The sequence below is a fragment of the Rhododendron vialii genome, chromosome 5a (assembly GCF_030253575.1).
Source record: "Rhododendron vialii isolate Sample 1 chromosome 5a, ASM3025357v1".
Taxonomy (NCBI): domain Eukaryota; kingdom Viridiplantae; phylum Streptophyta; class Magnoliopsida; order Ericales; family Ericaceae; genus Rhododendron; species Rhododendron vialii.
In genome coordinates this window covers 28,720,565-28,739,220 of record NC_080561.1, presented here as the reverse complement: position 1 = coordinate 28,739,220, position 18,656 = coordinate 28,720,565, and the positions used below count along the sequence as shown (strand labels likewise).

General features: G+C 39.1%; 2 protein-coding genes across 4 annotated transcripts; one reads left to right on the top strand and one right to left on the bottom strand.

Moving 5' to 3' along the window:
• Positions 1-1,573: 1,573 nt before the first annotated feature.
• LOC131327775 (uncharacterized) lies at positions 1,574-2,445 on the bottom strand. Its single transcript, XM_058360908.1, has 2 exons — positions 2,066-2,445; positions 1,574-1,960 (listed from the first exon to the last, which is right to left on the bottom strand). Exons 1-2 carry the CDS (start codon positions 2,216-2,218, stop codon positions 1,574-1,576), a joined length of 540 nt encoding a protein of 179 aa, XP_058216891.1. The 5' UTR covers positions 2,219-2,445.
• A 6,701-nt stretch (positions 2,446-9,146) lies between these two features.
• On the top strand, positions 9,147-18,365 carry LOC131327329 (uncharacterized). Of its 3 annotated transcripts, none has more exons than XM_058360434.1 (8): positions 9,147-9,352; positions 9,885-10,117; positions 13,453-13,547; positions 14,582-14,657; positions 14,752-14,838; positions 16,011-16,123; positions 17,596-17,652; positions 17,892-18,365. In XM_058360434.1, the coding sequence occupies exons 2-8, from the start codon at positions 9,961-9,963 to the stop codon at positions 18,189-18,191; spliced, it is 885 nt and encodes a 294-aa protein (XP_058216417.1). In that variant the 5' UTR covers positions 9,147-9,352; positions 9,885-9,960; the 3' UTR covers positions 18,192-18,365. The 3 variants fall into 3 exon arrangements, with proteins under 3 accessions (XP_058216417.1, XP_058216418.1, XP_058216419.1); XM_058360435.1 differs by having other exon boundaries at positions 9,148-9,352; positions 14,582-14,661; positions 14,752-14,807; positions 17,892-18,272; XM_058360436.1 differs by lacking the exons at positions 9,147-9,352; positions 9,885-10,117 and adding an exon at positions 13,200-13,274.
• The last annotated feature ends 291 nt before the right edge of the window (positions 18,366-18,656 follow it).

Below are 18,656 nucleotides of genomic sequence, written 5' to 3'. Positions count from 1 at the left end.
AACGCGTTCCACGGGCACAAAGAAAATTGAATGCCCATTTCTATTGAAAGGTGTAAAGGGCAATGATGGTTGGACTGTCTCTGTCCACAATGGCACTCACAATCATCCTCCAGCGGTGTACTTGGAGGGGCATTCGTATCCTGGAAGGTTGTCGGCGGAGCAAACTGCCATGTTGGTGGATTTGTCAGTCTCTAACCCAAACAAATTCTAATTCAGTTAAAGGGCAATGATCCTTCAAACGTCACGACAATCAAACATGTGTACAATGCACGACATAAGTACCGAGTGATAGAGAAAGCCGGGAGTACTCAAATGGAACATCTAATGGCTCGGCTACAACATTTTAATTAGCTATGTGAATTGGGACCGTTCGAACAAGGATGGGAGGTCATCGCTGTGGATTAGGCATTTTTTTTTTGTCAAATGTATCTTGTACCTTGTACCTTGTGCTTGTAATTTGTTTTAGAATGGTGATTGCACTTTGGATCCTAATATCTAACAAATTGTAGTTGTACGTATTTTGGTACTTATGGATGAATGTTGGCAGTCTGGTACTTATGGAAGAATGTTGGCAGTTGGCAGTCTGGTACTTATGGATGGATGTTGGCATCAGACAAAGAACTTTCAGATTCTAGAGTTTGAAATAACCACTTACAATCATACTCTAGTACATGAAATTTAGGAAATATTTCAATGTCATGAATTCGAGATTAGTACAAAATGTCATACTTTAATTTCTGATTTTGTTCTACAATTTATTATTCGGGTATAGTTTTGGATCCGTGAAAGGAAAGTTTGAGGTCATTTCAAGTACTTCCTCCGTCCCGAATTATTTCGTCAGCAAAGAAAATCTAACTTCGGACCATAATTATTATCACGTTTCATATGATTTGTCAAAGTAGACCAATAATTTATGACACTAGAAGGATATATATTTTAGATTATGTAGTTCAATTTATGGAATCTGAAATGTTGGTATACTCTAGAGTTCGAACTTTACTAGGATTTTCATATTATAACATATGACATTTATGTAATATTTCGAGTTCTGGAAATTGAAGTTGTGTTGGTAAATACTGGGTGGGGTTCGATTTGTAGAATATGAAATGTTGGTATAACTTCATACTCTAGAGTTTGAAATTTACAAGGATTATCACATTCTAATGTATGAAGTTGATGTCATATTTCGAGTTCTCTAAATTGAAAGTATATTGGGTTCAATTTCTAGAATGTGAAATGTTGGTACAATTTCATACTCTAGTGTTTGAGATTTACATGACTTTTCAATTTCTAACATCCGAATGTTGGACAAACAAATGTGCCACCTGTCTATTTCTTTACTTTTTTTGCTAACCTGTAGCTGCAAGTGTTTGTCAAATACACGAATGAGCAAACATTTATCAGCAACATATTTGTCATCAACCTATGATTTTCATATTTCCAAAAAACATGGCACCAACAAATTAAACATAGTATCCGCCAATCGACATATCCTACCACATCATTACATAATACACAAAATAAATAACATCTATCGAAAACTACCATAGTCAACTAGTCCAAAATATGCCCATCATGAACAACAAATGGTACTACTCATACATAATAAAACATAAGTAACCCTACCCATGAACCTACGATTGGTTGTCGGTAGCTCCCAAATTTTCAGATAACGCGAGTGGTTATATATTTTCAACAACTGTCGCTTCCTACCATTCCAAATATCAGCTGCAACATGATTCCTGAAATCCTTTAACAAGCTAGGATCTTCTGGACCAACCAGAACCTCATCATGCCTCTGCCTCTGTTGTCGCCCTCTCCCTCGCCCTCTGCGTATAACCGAAGCCTCGGTATGTGCATCGTCCTCATGTCGCTCGGCTTCTGGCTCTACTGCCTCAATGTGTCCATCGGTCCTGGCCTCCTCCTCCATCTGTGCATCGGGCCTAGCCTCCTCCTCCGCCTGTCCATCGGACCTGGCCTCATCCTCCTCCGCCTATGCATCGAACTCCTTCGCCTGTGCATCGGGCCTGGCCTCCTCCTCCGCCTCTATGGCATCCTCATCCACTTGTTGCTCTACCTCAGGCCTGTTCTCCTCCTCCCCGGCCTCTCTGACAACCTTCTTTTGCCTCTGTCGTCGTCCTTTCCCTCCAACTTCTGAAGTTGAAGTTTGGTCAGCCTTCCTCTTCCTTGCTGAAACAGTAGGACGAGTCCTCTTCATTTTCCTGTATTCACCAATTAAGAGCAATCAACCTTTAGCACATGGATTCCTTTTCATTTTCTGTCAAAAAAATCAATTTCAAACATCTAAAATGATAGAACATCTCACACAGTGCAAGCAAATAAAACTCATTCTTGGAAGAATATCATAAGAAAGAAACACAGAAAACCTACTACCAAAGTGGAAAAGGCCTTCATTTATTGCTCAAAAAAAAGTTTGTGCATATAAGTGTCATACCATGAAAAGGAAAAAATAAAGAATATGAAACTAACAGGTAATACCATTGCCTTCATACCATTACACTTCGTATCTTACTGCTCTATTGTTTACTTTCATTATTCTTTAAATTTCTGAATGTGGATACCGTTTGTGAAAGTGATAGTAGTTAGAGATTGTTGTGAAGTGTTATTTTGATTTTGGAAGCAAATCTGTGAACTTAGCTGATACGGTAAAGTCTTGTACAACTAGCAGAGATAATCGATGAAACAGTTTGAAAAATCATTCAAACTGTAGCTCCTTGTGAATTAAATAAGAACATTTGTTTTGGAAATATTTTGTTGAAAATACCTTTAGCTTCATCTTTTCACAGTATTGTATTCAAACTGAGATAATTAGGAAAGGGTACCACTGAAGATTATAACGAGGCTTTAGAAGTTGTGCACGATGGCCATGATTTTATAATTGTTGGTGGATAGGAGGACATTAATTACATGGCCTAAGCTGAGGACATGTCTCTTTGTGAAAATGAAGCTCTCATATGAAACTTAGAAAGGGAAAAAAAGAAGAAGGGCTCACTCACAAAAAGCTTTCTTTTAGTGCGAAATTACAATGATGGACATATATAGTTTTTAATCCTCAAGATGTATCTATTTTGATCTTAGCATAATATGACATAAAAGCATACAAAGTTTGATAGGTTAAGGCATATTGAACACATGCCAAGAAGCAGATGGGAAGTTGCCTGAGGGGGACGGAAAAACTACCGATCAAAAGATCTAAGGGAAGTTTGGGCAGTCTTAATATGATTATAGGAAAAAAATAATGAACCTGGTAAAACCTCAGGAGCATCTGCTAATGGAGTCTCTTCCAAAAGGTAATATGTACGTGTCGGATCAACTAGTCCTCTTTTCTACATTGGTTTTTCTCTTAGGAATTTCAACGAACACATGGTGTGCAAAGTTATTTACAGTTCATTAGAAACCTATATAACGAACATAGAGGAACGACAATAATTTTCAATTACTTGTTTCCAAAACAAAAGGGGATTTATTTTAGATTCAAACATCTTAAATAAGTGTAAAAAATCAGATTCTTAAGTTCGACATCTGTCACAGAATCAATTTCAAACATCTAAAATAAATTGAAAATTTCAAGTTCATATGTCTGAATATGGCACCAGATTTTCGGTCTCTAATTATAACACCCCGAATTTTGGGAACGTTAAATAAGCAATTTCATTGAAAAACTAAATGGAATCTGGCTCAATATTACAAAATATTCTCAAAAGAGTAATCTTATTCAACAAAAGGAGGGTAGACTAGGGTTCCTATCTACAACTCCACCTGTTCCTCCATCCTAGCCAGCTCCTCAGCTCCAAAAGCCTCCAAGGTGTACTATTCATCTTGATAATCTACAAGGTCTGACACATTATACCAGCGTCGCCACCGATATAATATGTCAGGGTCACCAAAGGTAACACCGTGAACTTACAAAAGCTCAATAGAATATCCAAACCCACTAACCCTTAACTTACAAACAATAGATCATAAAATCAACAGAGTACAAGCAGGTTTAACAAAAACGATTAACGATAGCACATCCATATTCACTATTCAAGTATCATTGGTGTCCATATTTTTCTGTGTTTCTCCTATGCGACTCATCGTAGACTGTGTCTCCATTTTCACTTTTCATAACCAAATCAACATTTTCAAAATCCGTTTTTAACACACCCAACCTCGGTTCCGCAGTACCGGGTTCCCGAGTATCCTCACAATGGTTCCGCTGCACCAGGTTCCCATTGGCACACGATTGCATTGGCTCCGTACCGCGGATAACCAAGCCATACCTCACCATGGTTCCGCCGTTCCGGGTTCCCATGGGAACGCACACAATTCAAAACCCTCGGTTCCGCTCCGGGTTCCCGAGTATCCCACAATGGTTCCGCCGCTCCGGGTTCTCGAGTATCCCCACAATGATTCCGTCACTCCGGGTTCTCATTGGGTTTTTCACAAATCTTACTTTTGCACACGCACACAACTCACATAATGCCACCCAAAATCGGTCATTATGTAGTTTCAAAATATTTCCTTCCTCGAAAAACATTTCCTTTCATTAATCACACCTTAGGTATCATGTTTCTACTTTCTCGATTCTCGTGTCTCGTTACATGCAAAGACTCCGCGGTAGGACTTTTTACAAACATAAATCATTCATTGTAATCTTGAAACTAAACTAGCAAGATCATCCAATTCTATATTAATAATCATGCTCATAACCATCTTAAAGATCAAAATACGAATACTTCTATTCAAGTGTCAAATTCTATCTTTCGAAAACCATTCTTTCTTTCTTTTGAGAAATTCTAAGCAACATATGTTTATTTCGAGTAACAAGTTGATTAATTCAACATATTCCCCTTCCTTTTCATCTTTTTAAAGAAAACTCCATTCAAGTATTTCATGAAATTCTAACATTTCAGGCAACAGATAACCTTATATACTTATGACATATAACTTTAGCAGACAACAAATAATCTTATATACTTTTTAACATACGGTTCTATGCTATACGTTGAGTTAGTGGACGAGGGACTCTACTTATACTTAGGGAAGTGAGTAGAGAAAATCTACCTTGATCCGAAACTAGTCGGGGCCGAATAAGCTAGTTGGAAGTTTTCTACGGGCGGTGAAACTCGCAAATCTGGACTAAACTTTGGATGGCAGTAACTCGGTCAATATTTGGCCGAATATGATCGTTCTTGGGTCGAAATTGAAGCTCTCGAAGTGCTCTACAACTTTCGTGAAGGAAGTTGATCCTAGAAACTACTTAAGGTAGGAGAAAAATGGTGATAAAGGAAGAGACAGTATGCTGTCTGGAAATGGAAATCCGAGATTTTTACTGAACTTCGGATGCCAATATCTTTGTCATTTCTTCACCGATTGGGGTGGTTCTTGGGTCTAACTTGAAGGTTTCGAAGTGCTCTACAACTTTCCCGAAGAGAGTTGGTTCTAAAAACTACTTTAAGCAGGAGAAAAATAAAGATTTGTGAAGGGCAGTAAGCTATCTGGAAAATGGAAATGGCAAATGAGTAAAGGTGTGAGTTGGATGGAAGGCATGTGGTGCTATTTATAGCCAACACTTGAGCTTCTCCTTCCTCCTCTATGGCCGCCCCCCCTTTCTCCTTTCTCCCATGGATTTGTTCCATTGAGTTGTCATTTCATGCCTTTCAATCATGCCATGCCTTCCATGACTTGTCATTTCCATTCTAGGCCAAATCTAGGTTGATCATGAAGGGTTTTTGACTTGTCAAGTCTATGGTGAGGTTGCTTGCAAGAAAGAATAAAATCATTGGCTAACTTTGTACTTTGAAAGACTAGAAATGGGTTGGTATGGTCAAAAATAGGCTTAAGGCTATAAAGGTTGCTTGTGTAAGTAATCAAAACTCAGCACACACTCCACCCCACTCTCTCACTCTCGGCCTCTCTCTCTCTCTCTCTCTCTCTCTCTCTCTCTTTCCCTCCGAGGTACATATGTCTAGGAAAATAAGTCTAGGATTATTAGGTTTAAGTCTAGAACATAAGTGTGCATGCATGGCAAAGCTAGCATTGCTTCCTTTGGAAGCAAAATGATGAGATTCCATGTATGACTTGTCTTGTCATGTATATTAGCAAGTCAAAGGTCTATTAACCAAGGGATAAAAATTCCCCTAACAATTATGGTCCAAGGGGTAAAGGAGTATTGGTCATAATTAGGGTTTGAATGACTAAACATAAGAATAAAATGATTACTCCTATGGCCTAATGGTTCAATAGGGTTCGGAGGGTTTCATAAGGCTCAAAGACGGTCAAAAAGGTCCATCTAGGGTTAGGGAATTGTAACTAGGTGAATCGGTGGTCCGGTTCCTCCAACTAATCGGTTGGAAACTAACCTTACTTGCCCAGTAGGATTTCTAGCCAAGAAATATAATTTAAAGATTTTATCTAACTCGTTAGGAAAATATACAAGTGCTTTTATAAGCATACTTGTCTTTAAAAAATAACTAGATTGCTCGGCGTGAAAGATATAATTTTATAAGTCTCAAATTTAATTATGACGGATTATTAAAATTAAAAATAAATTTTTAGTAGCAAATCCAAGGAATTAAAATAAAATTTAAATATTTAACAAAATTTTTATTTACCAAAAATCAGGATCGTTACACTAATAGTTGAATAAAAAATCTAAAATCAAGTTCTATTATCTGATTGTATCAGTTAGGGATTCCAAAATTACTTTTTTAAGGAGTTGGGTAGGACGATGATGGTGATGGTAGTGATGCCACCGTGGTGCTTGCTGTTGTGTAGCGGTGGTGCTTCGACAATGGAGACAACGGAGGTAGTGAGGGAGAAGAACGGGGAGAAGGGGGAAGGGAATGGTGGTGGTGGTGGTTTGGGTGGGTTTCAAAAGTGGAGCGGAGGGGAATGGAGGGGTGGGAGGGTTTTCAGAGCTGGTGGTTGTGGGCATGCGTGCCCGTTTTCGGAATTTCCGGATTCCGAGACGCGAGGCAAGGGGCCCGGGTCGAGGGAGCGCGAGCGGGGAAAGCAAGCGCTCGCAAAATACAGAGTCGCCACTCGGGTTTTGAAGGTCCGACACCCAAGAAACCGTATTTCGAAGCACTTGCTGCGCTGTTTGATTTGAAAGAGTTAAGGAACTAGTCCGTCATAACCATATCTGGGTTCGGGAGCCAGGTTACGAGAGGGGAAGGGTTTTATGGCACCCCTCTCGCCCAATCCGGAGATCAGTCTCTACTTAGGCATTTGCGAAAAATGTTTGTTTGCGATTCTGTTTCATTAATCAATTTTTAGCCAATTAGGGCGGGGGAACAGTTAATCGGGGATTAAAACTGTAACAGTTTGCAGGATGTGATGGATAGCATGCATGAGCGAGATGACGAGTAATAAATAGAACGAAGTTCAAAGCATTGATCATACATCAAGACAGCGCTGTGTATGATTTTGGCACGAAGAAACAGCCAGCTTGCATGCGTGAGTTCATCCGCATGCAAGCAAACCGTCGCGCGACATTCCCATACACTCGCGCGAGTATTCATGTTTCACCAATGGTTTGAATTTCATTCCCTTCTGGGCTCTGGAAGGACCAGTGCTCACCCAGGTGCAAACCAAGCAGTTTATGGGTACTTGAAAGTAAACAATATTACAGCCAACAGATAAAAATATTATGAAAATGCAACCCCTAAACAGTGGGGGTGTCTAAACAAAGGCCAAGGCCAGGCTGCTCATGCAAGGGCGGTCCCTGGGAGAGAGAGAACCATCGCGCGACAGAATGAGACAGACGCGCGATTGTTCTGACTGGATTTCCAGGAATTGCTTTGCATTCTTAGGGCTCTGAGACATGTTCAGGAGCATCCCAAAAGCATTCCAAACCAAGAGGTGATATAAACTAAGCCTAACAATGATTTTCAACATGCAAAACAGCAAAGCAGTGGGCTAAATCTCCTTTAAAGACTTTTAAAAGAGCTATATGCACAATAATAAACTTAAAGACCAGGGTCCCTTCCCCACGTGGTCCATTCTCACGCAGACAGAATCGTCGCGCGAGGATACGGGACCATCGCGCGAGGGTTTCCCAGCCAACAGCCCTTGAAACTCTGCCGGCTTTAGGGCCAGAACTGGTATCGATTACCAGCTTTGACCCTGCCAGCCCCCCCTCAGGGGATCGAACAATGAGCAGAAAGATATTATACCTTTGTTTTGAGTGTCTTGGAGATGGCTTGAATGATGAGATGGTGAGATTTGGAGGGTGATTATGTGGGTTTGAGTTGTGTGAAGTGTTTATGCTTGAGTTTTTCTTCTTCTTTCTTGGTGAGAGCTTTTTTGTAACCCTTTGCAAGGAAGCATGGGGGGGGGGTATTTATAGAAAAGAAGGGGTTAGTGGATGGCTAACCAAGCCCTTGTAACCAGCCAACAATGCTGGTTACAAATGCTTGGTGGAGGAGTGGGTGGCAAAGGTGATGGGAGAATGGGGGGTGAGGTGGTGCAAGGGGAGCCCCCCCCAGAACGCTGTTCAGCCGAGAAAACGGGGTCAGATAGGCCTGTAGCCCCCTGACCACCACGCAATCTGGGTGAAAATGACAGGTGTTGACCATCGCGCGATGGAGTGAGACCATCGCGCGAGGGTCCAGCCAACCCCGCGATGGTCAATGGTCAAAGCTTTGACTTTGACCACCACCTGGCAGACGAACCATCGCGCGAGGGTCCTAGATTGTCGCGCGACATTCAGACCAGGGTCTAGGTTCTGATTAAAGGTTTTAGGGCTAAGGATGGGTTCCTCACATGCCATACTCAAGCCATTCCAAGTTCTCGGGACTGTTTCGACCTGACTCATCATCGGGGAATTAAGAAACCGAAGAATAAAGTAAAACGATCAGGAAGTCAGATTGGGGTGTCTACAGTGGTTTTCAGAAGTGGAAAGAGGGTTTCAGAAAACAGAGCGGACGTTTTGAAATTTTTGGCCGAAGTACTCGGTTGAAGTAGGGAAGGATACTTTCGGAAGTTCACAGCTATTTTGAGGTCGTATGATAGCAAATTTTTATAAAATTTGTAGTTTAAATTAGCAAAAAGTTACGTGCAATAAATTCGCATTTGCATTTATAAACTCTCAAACAAAAAAAACTCATCGCTCAATCTCCCCCAAATCTTAGGGCTCTTTCAAACGGGCAGAGAGAGAGAGAGAGAGAGAGGGGAGGAGGAGCTCGACAGGTTCATAGGGGCCACCACAGGCGACCCCATCACCACTGCCGACCATCTCTGGCACCGGCGACCACCTCGACAGGGTTCCGGCGCCGTACAGCTCTCGCGGCTAACCACCCACGTGCACGACTTCAACATCCATCGCTGCCATTACCTTTACCAGGTTTGATCCTTTTTGTCCCTACCTTTAATTGGGATAATACATAGCCTATATGTACATCCATGTACCCAATTAGTAAACCCTAAAGGTTTTTAATTCGTAAACCTTATTTTGTTCTTCCAGCCCTAAAAAAAAATTAGATTAGAGGGTCACTGTAATTAGGGAGATTGTTTTGGGTAAGTGCCCTAATTTTAATAATCGGGTCCTCTAATTGTAGTTATAAGCAACTCTTTGACGATAGGTATGCAGGGATCATGTGGACTTATAAGACTTCAGAAAGGTTTTGTTATCTTCGAAGTAAAATTTCAAATTTCCTTTTTCTAAGTGGACTTCTGGTTATAGTTCCCAGATCATTTTGTTGTTTGGCTCCTGAAAATTAAGGATGGAAAAATAGATCTAGTGTGGATTCCTATGTTTACTTATTCTCCTTTAAGAAAGGAAAAAAGGTTGTGTATGGCGTTGTGTATGTAGCATTTTTGTTCTTTCTTGACCGGTTACATTCAGAATTCGGAGGATTAAATTCCATTATGCCCAGGTTTCAAACCCTTTGATGCAACATCAGATTCAAAACCTTGTAATTACAAACCCTAACCCAGAATCAAATCAGACTAATGGAATACTCATCTGCTTTATCTTCTTCCAACAGCAGTCTTGGGGATCGCAAGGGGGAAAATATGGCCGAAGATAAGGGCAGCTGCTCTACGTCCGGCCCTTGCCCTATCTGCCTTGGACCTTTTCTTCAAGAATCCTATTTGGATCACTGTTTCCGTATGCCACTCTCTCTCTCTCTCTGTGTATGTGTGTTATCTTTCTATATGTATGTATATATATATATATATATATATATATATATATATATATATATATATAAATTAAAGGGAGATCAATCTCCTGTTTTTCCACTCATGGAAGCCAATAGGATTTATAGGGTTTTAAGCAATAGCAATTGAGAATTAGAACTTTACTTTGGGGTTTTGTATCTTTAAGCTTAACTGTTATTGTGTCCTCCCAAGTGGGATTTGGCGGGTTTTCCTATTTGTTGATGTACTCGTGTGAACCTATCTTGTATGATGTATGTATGATATGTTAATTCCTATCGTGCGATAGTTGTGTAAATGTGCAAATTGTAGCTTATGTCATTTGATATAGTTGTTGCATTTGCATCTTTTGTGTATTTATCCCGTCATTCACACTGTGTAGCAGTCTTTGCCAGTTTCTTCTTATTCAGTCAAATTCTCCTCGGGGAAAAAAAATGATATTTTGTAGATTCTTTCTCATTGGCACACAAGTAGATAATGGTTAGTACTTTACATCTTATCATGAATTATGCGGGCAGTACTACATTTTCCAAATGATACTATGGCATGTTTCGTCTCTGATGGAGATTGTCACTCTCGCCAAAGGCATAATGATGAGTGAATTGCAGCACAAAAACGTAAATGGACGCTAATCCAACTACTAAATCAAGTACCATAAGCAACAATCTGCAGATTTGTACTCTACTTACATTATTGGATATAGCATTCTCTAAAGTGAGCTTGTTGATTAAATTTTTGGCAGATCTAAGATGAATGATGCTACCGTAATAAACAGAATGAAGGGAGAAAAGTCCCACTTCGATGGGGAAGGCCTCCGATTGGATCAAATAGAGGAATACTTGGCCTCTTTATTCAGAAATGAAGATTGGAGACTTATAGAAATATTCAACTTCTGCTTTATTTATTGACTAACGCCATATTTACAGAAGAAAATACAATTATTACTAATGCATTATTCTACAAATAGTCAAATTTCTTAAGCCCTCTGTTTAACCTCTATCCCCCAACTCCTCTCATTTATTAGCTTATAATATCTAGTAACCAAATACATATTATTCTTTCAGCAAATTATGTAGGTGAGTGGATGACAATCTACTATTACCATTGCTTGAAAATTATGTAGCACCGACACAGACATGCAGAATGACATGGACATCTCAACAAGTGAATCTCGAAAAATTGAAGGAGACACGCTTAGAAGAATATGTATAATTTATATCATAATTATAAAATAAAAAGAAATGATCCTCTAATTAGAATCAAAGTACCATATATGCTGCTTTTCACGTTAATCGATACATTTTCACTTAAGTCTTTCGCCAAAAAAAAGTTTTGTAGCCATCATCTATCGTATGGAAAGAAGACTACCACAAGTGTCCTGAGAGTTTTCTATTCTAGCGTGTTATGGAGTATTTCCAGAGTGTTCAAATGTAAAGATTGAGAAAAATATAGGATACTTTGTGTGAGTGTCAGACACCGTCTAGAGATTGTCTGGAGAGTGTCGGTTTCCGCCAAGTGTTTGACATTGGTACGTTACCTCCGGCGACGTGTCTGTGTTATATAGTTTGAAAAAAATTAAGAGAATTACACCTTTGGACGTGTCTGTGTTACCTCCGGCGACGTGCGCTACAGGGGTGGGGAGAGGGGATGTTGTAGATGGTTGGGTGGCCTCTAAACTACAATAGATTACAGAATACACGCTTTGGATTCTTCTAAAATGTACTTCAAAGATGTGATATAGGCCTAGTTTCCCTAAAGTGCTAAATTGGCTTTTTTTCCTTCACAAGATACAAAGGGAAGAAAGCCCTTTTAGTACTTTTAGCACTTTTGGGAAGCTAAGCCATAATGTTTCCTGTTATGATGTGGATAACAGACTCTATATGGTGGAGAAGAAATGTAATTGTTTAGGCTAAAAGCAATAGTTTCATTTTTCAAGATTCAAAATCTGCGATTATTAGGAATGACTTGTGAGTTGTCTTGCGGTTTCATGAGATAATTCGTAATTGTTGCGAGTCGCTGCTATATAGTCAGGATGCCTGATGATTCCTAATTGTTGTGAGTCACTGCTATATGGTCAGGATGCCTGACATCACATGGAACATCTGTTTTTGCTATAATTTTCACTTTATGATATTGGTTATTTTTATGCCAATTTGGCTTATGTAGTCATAATCCCTTTCATTGACAGTATACATAGAAGCCACTGAGTAGATGGATTCACTTCTGGTTATAAGTAATAACTTGCTTAGAACATCTCCAATCAAATATCCTCTAAAACTGTATCTGAAAGGGTCAAGATAAAGTTTTTATTCAAAAAAATTCACTCTTCATGTTCACTCATATCATACATGTTTATATCTCTATTGCTCATCATCATTGCAAACATTTTCCCGCTTTTCTTCATTAATTGTCTACTTTCATTTCCAATTCAACTATTTCTCTCTTTTTATATTCACCTGTGTAGTGTAATTACAATATTATGAGCCATTTATGTGGATAATTTGTTTTATGTTGACAATTACAATAATCAAGTGGATTTGATGTGCATGTTGTATTTCCTTTTGCTTTGACCCATTGGAGGGCAAAATCTTATGAAGCACTGACACCTCTAGAGGTCGAGGTATCGCAGTGTCCGGACACGGGGACACCTCGGGGACACGTGTGGGACACGCCACGTGGCGTGTCCCATAATTTAATATAAATTTTTTAGGGGGACAGGTATGGGACATGCTACGTAGCGTGTCCCATAATTTATTATGGAACTATGGGTGTTTATCATGTTTTATTTTCAATTGGGTATTTGGATTGTATTGAACTTATGGATCATGGATGTCTTGTTTTGTTTGAATGGTATTAGAACTATGGATGTTATGTTTTGTCTATATTTTGCCATTTAAACTTGAAAAAAATTGGGAAGAAAAATATTTATAAATAAATAAATAAATATACACGTGGTGTGTCCCCCGCTGTGTCCGTGTTCCCTTTTTTAGAATTCCCGTGTCGGTGTCGGTGTCTGTGTCCGTACATCATAGGCAAAATCCCTGCTCCAAAGATGGGTGTGAAAGGCTTCATTAAAAGTCACAGGGGTTTCATTATCAGCTAACTAGGTGTGTCATTTTTTGTTCAAAATGTGAAGTGTATACTGTTTGAATACCTGCAATATCCTGAATAGGTTTTGTCTTGTGCTAGGTATTCTCAAGTATTAATGCAACAACAGTTATGTGTGTGCACACATTCAAATTGGTTAGCCATTTCTTATCCAAGTTTACCGTTTTTCCTTTCCAGATAAGTTCTGCTACAATTGCATTATGCGTTGGGCCAAAGTGGTTGCTAGCAAGCATTCTCGCCAGCCTTCCTCTGTGAAGTGCCCTCTATGCAAGGTTTGTTTTTGTTGTACCTTTTTTACTATTTTTAAATTAAGTTGGTGCAAGGGTTTTCATTTCTCAATTTGTTGTGATCTGATATCAATGGAATTGATGAAGCAATTTTAGTTCCTTGACTTACTTTTCTAGATTACTCAAAAAGTCCCCGGCCTAGTCAAGGTCACAACTGTCAGTCTACAAAAAGTGACTTGCCTAGTGGGATGTTTTATGTTTTAGTAGGTTTTTCGATATAGATTCCTTCATTCTTGCATGCCTACAACTAAGGTTCTGAATATTGTACCGGCTAGAGTACCGGTTTCTTACTAGTACGGTATGTAGTACTGGTGAGATACTGGGTACCGTTTCGGATTGATCGCTATAAGTGTTATTTTCCTACCTAAAAGAATTTATAGCATAATATACACTTTTTAAAACAAAAAAAATAAAAAATATTCTGGTATTTGTCCAGTACCGTCCGGTATTTTGCCCGTATTGTCTGGTATTGCCCGGTATTGTCCGGTACTTGAAGAAAAAAATAAATTTATAAGTAGTCCTGTACTATCCGGTATTGGCCGGTACTGACCGGTACCGTCCGGTATTTGAGCCGGAACATAATTAGAGGTGTAGGGTACCGGATTCTGTAAAAAACGGTACGTACCGGCCGGTACGAAACGGTATTGATAACCTTGCCTACAACCTTCTATGCAGTAAACAGTGTCAGGGCTCTTAAAGCAAGTTCTATTTATTAGTATCACAAACTTGTGAATTCCGAGGTGACATACTTGAGCCTTATGTATAGGATCCACTTGATCCGCAAATCCGTGGATTGGTGGTCCCTGTGGCACCATGTTAGTGAAATACGTTCAGCAAACCTTTTGCATAGTACATTTCCCTATCAGTGTTAAGAAAAAGTTTAATAATCACAAAAATTAGTTGCATTGACTGATCATCTGCTAGTTAGTTTCACTTTCACTATTCTATATCTCCGCTACTTCTTTCCAGTTCTTTCATTTTTTTAGTCAAAGTTAATCACACTAACCTCTAATATGCAGACAGAAAATTTTTCTATCATACATGGCTATGATGGGAATTCTTTCCAACAACATTATATCAATCAAGATTTTGTTAGTAGGTAATACGTTTTGTAGACTTGGTTTCTTAAGCTTGACCTTCATATCTGATAATTGTATTGTCACTTTACCTTTATGTTTTAAATGTGCAGTGCTTTCTTTTCAGAAGCTCACAAATATAGGCTACAATGCTACCATACCGAACCAGGTATACTGGTGCTACCATTTTGTCCCTGTAGGTTTGCTTAAATGTTTGTTGAGTGTTGGCATTGTAGATATAAATTTTGAACCGTAGAATTTACCCACACTTCGAAATCTATATATCAAATATCCACTGTTCAAGTGAACAATATTGATTGTTTATATGTAGGCTCCTATTTCCGATTTGGATTTCAAATCGTTAATTACATACTACGAAAGTAAAACCTCCGATTAATGAGGAATAAAGAACAGGAACAGACCAGAACAATTTTATTTTATTGATGACTGGGGTTTAAAACCCTTGTTTACATCAAAACAGAGAATATTTGATACATTTAAAGGGATTGGAACCCTTTACCTATCACTTGGTATGCTTACTCTTATTGATCTTCGAAGTTTGCTGAAGATTGCTGGTGGTAGTGAGCGAGTAGGTTGCTTAGTGGTTGCAGATTGTAGTGGTTTTGCTTGAATGGAGTATACCTTCTCTCTCTATATATTTTCTACGTTGAGGGAGAAGAGGTATGTATAGCTTTTATGTTTGGGCGAAGAGTGTGATGGTGAAGAGTTGAGAGTTCTGGCGAAGAGTTGAGGTCTGAGGTCTGAGGTCCCTTCCTTTGATGATGGACCTCATATTTATAGGGGCTTCCTTCGTCAAATGATTGGCTGCCAAATAATTCCCTTGAATTTGAATAGTTGTTGCCAGAGGATCGGATGATATCATATCTTCTCAGTCTCTTCAAATTTTGAATGTTGGTTGCATCAAATGGCATCCACCTTGGAATATTCTTCTGCTTCCACAGAAGTGTTTCTTGGGCTCTACGTACTACCTGATTTGAGACTACGTGAGCCTATATTTGGTTTGTAGGCCTGTGAAATGCGGACCTATATGGTTCAACCGAATATTTGATTTGTAGGCCGTACGAGATATGGGCTTACGTGGTTCAACTGATTTGTAGTCCCGCTCCTTCTTCCGCAAGCTCATATACTCGTTAGACTTGTCGGGCCAACATGTGTTCGTTGATTCGTGGGCTTGCTGGGTCAACATGCATTTAGGCTCTTTATATGCCTTTTAGTCTTCAAGCCCAACATTATTAATTTGACGTTATGCGTCAAATTTTAGATGAAATTTATGTGCCAATAGGCATTGTTCGCTGATAAATCCACCTTTTTAATTTCACGAATTTTCTTTTGTTGATGGTACGTTACACAGATAGCTTAATCAATACATTCAAGGTACCACAGTATAGGAAGTCTCGGAAGTATTTTCAGCCGAATCAGTGGCTCGAAGGATGGTTGAGAAGGGAAATTCAAGCTTTACTTCAGGTTAATTTGTGTATTTGTTTTCCGCTTTCTACATCTATTTATTCTACTTTTTGGTTTTGGGCTGTTGCCTTTCGTTTTTTTAAGTAACTTTGCAATTATAGTACATGGAACATATTTTTCTCGTGCCCAATCTTCTAGCGTAATCTTCATGAGGAATGTAAACCAAGAACCCCTACTAGCTGGAAAAACATAGAAGTTCTTTATGTCTTGTTTCTATTATCAGATCTGTGGTGGTTTGGACCTCACTTTGTATTATCTGCCTACTTCTATGGGATTGGCTAAGCTTTTAAATTTGGTTAAGAGGCATTGAAGCCATGTTATCCCCGGGCGTATTTTTGGAAGAAGCCCTGTTAGCAAGGGCAGTGCATCATATGACTTGGACCGGTAGAAAAATAACAAGGAGAATAAAGTAATGGTCTTTTTTTTGGTTATAAGAAGAAATCAAAGCCTCAGATAGGCAATGGTCACATCTGCTATTTGTGGCTTTTGGCTAAATGTTGCCAGTTCTTTGTTGGTTGACCTTCCCTCTCTGTATATGAAAGTCAGGTGCTCCCCTCCACCTGAAAGAATCAAGTGAGAACCTTGCCCTCAGTGGTGATGAAACCTCTTAACATATGGATTCTAAAGCAATTAAAAAAGGCTACATAGCAGGAAAAGTATGTTGTGGGCCTTGTGGCCAATATTGTTGAATTTTTTTCTCATACTGGTTGTAGAGCTTTTTGTTCACATGTGGGAAAAATATTTGCAGTTGGCATTTATTAAGCTACCAGTTGTCCCAAAAACTTAAGCTGGTAGGAAATGGATCCAACAACAAGCTATCTGGCACCCTCTCTCACGTGCAACCCTGCCTTGCACGTGGAGATGCAAATTTTCAGATAGTCTTAGAGAGAAACAAAATGCAAAGGGGAGAAGTAAAATGCAAATGGGGAACAAATGCAAACAGGGAGACTTGAACTCAAGACCTTTCACAGCCTGAGCTTTGATACCATGTAAAGCAACAAGTAGTCCCAAAAGCTTAAACTGTTAGGAAATGGACCCGACACTGTATATCAAGTTATCTGACAACATTAAGTTCCAAGTATTTATTCACATTATGGCAATGCCTTTCATACACACATGCCTATCCACGTAAATTTCCCTTTTCGATGATTTATTCTCCATTGGACAGGATACTAGATGCTTCTGAAGTATTTTTTTCCCCTGGATTTCAAGCTTTTGTCCTGATATATTCTGTTTTGAAGTCTTCAGTATTTTTGTTAGATTTTCCAATTAGTGCTTGCAATTAGCTATTGTACATCTCCATCTTTCTTCAAAGAACAGTGCAACTTATAGCATTGTTATGAGTACAATGTTGCACCGTTTTTTTGGTTTGCCCCACAATGCTTCAGAAAATTGTTGCTTTAGATCGTCCTTTATATAAGTGGAACTACCTTGGTTTCTGATTGCGAATTGCCCCCTTATTTTCTGTGTAGGAGGGAGACGTTGAAATTATCGTCCACCACATACTTGGTGTAATTGACTCATTGAGGTAAAGTAGAAGGTTTGCCTTCTGTGCGCGCAGAAATTGGTTGAAAAATGAATTAAACATGGAACTCAAACCAAATCACTGTTTCGACCCCATTACGTTTTTGACTTTCTGAAATTTAGTTTGAACTCGGTTTTGTTCAAAGTTGTAAAGTATCCGATAGCTATTTTCTGTTTAAACTTTCAATTTGTGCACTACGTTCTCTTGTATTACATGAATTTACACCCAACACTTCTACGTTTCAGATCTGAACACCAAAACTCTCCAAGTACACTGGAAACACGAGAAGAAACTTTCAAGGCCTTGGTATGTCAAGCGGCAAGACCTTTCTTAACTGGAAGAACCGATCGGTTTGTAGATGAGGTAGAACTGTTTCTAGCTTCAGGATTTAGTATTGATGCCTACGATAAACTATACATGCAGCATTTGGGTTGGAAACATCCCGGGAGTACCACCGAGGAAGTTGATGGCGAATCTTCTGGAAATGCACCCTTAGTTCCATTCTTTTATATCTTTGATGATGACTCTGATGGAAATGACTGAACATTGCCTCAGCAACGTACAACGTACTGTACAGTACAGTTATTGATTTGTTCCATAACCATTTGTTACATTATCTTCCTTGTGACAGTCTTTGAGCCTTGTGGTCCTTGTAGCGAAATCACGAAAGAATCTGAACAAGTTGTTTTACCTATGAATTTTTCTCTCTCTGATAAATTTACTGAAACAATTTCTTGTGTCCGTCAGCCGTCAAACAATGAAATACAGAAACAACAATATTCTAAATCAGATGCAAATGCTAAATAATTCATACTGTACCTGATTTTAGATAGAATACATGTGATATTTATGAAGACAATAGCAGAATATATCAGGTATTAGTGGGTGATAAATATTTCAAGTACTCCTTAAGTTGTGGACTACAGTACATATAAATTCAGTGGTACATTAGTTCAGGTTCTCTCTCTTCTACTCCTTTCTTTTCTCTCTCTCACTTGTCCTCGTAGT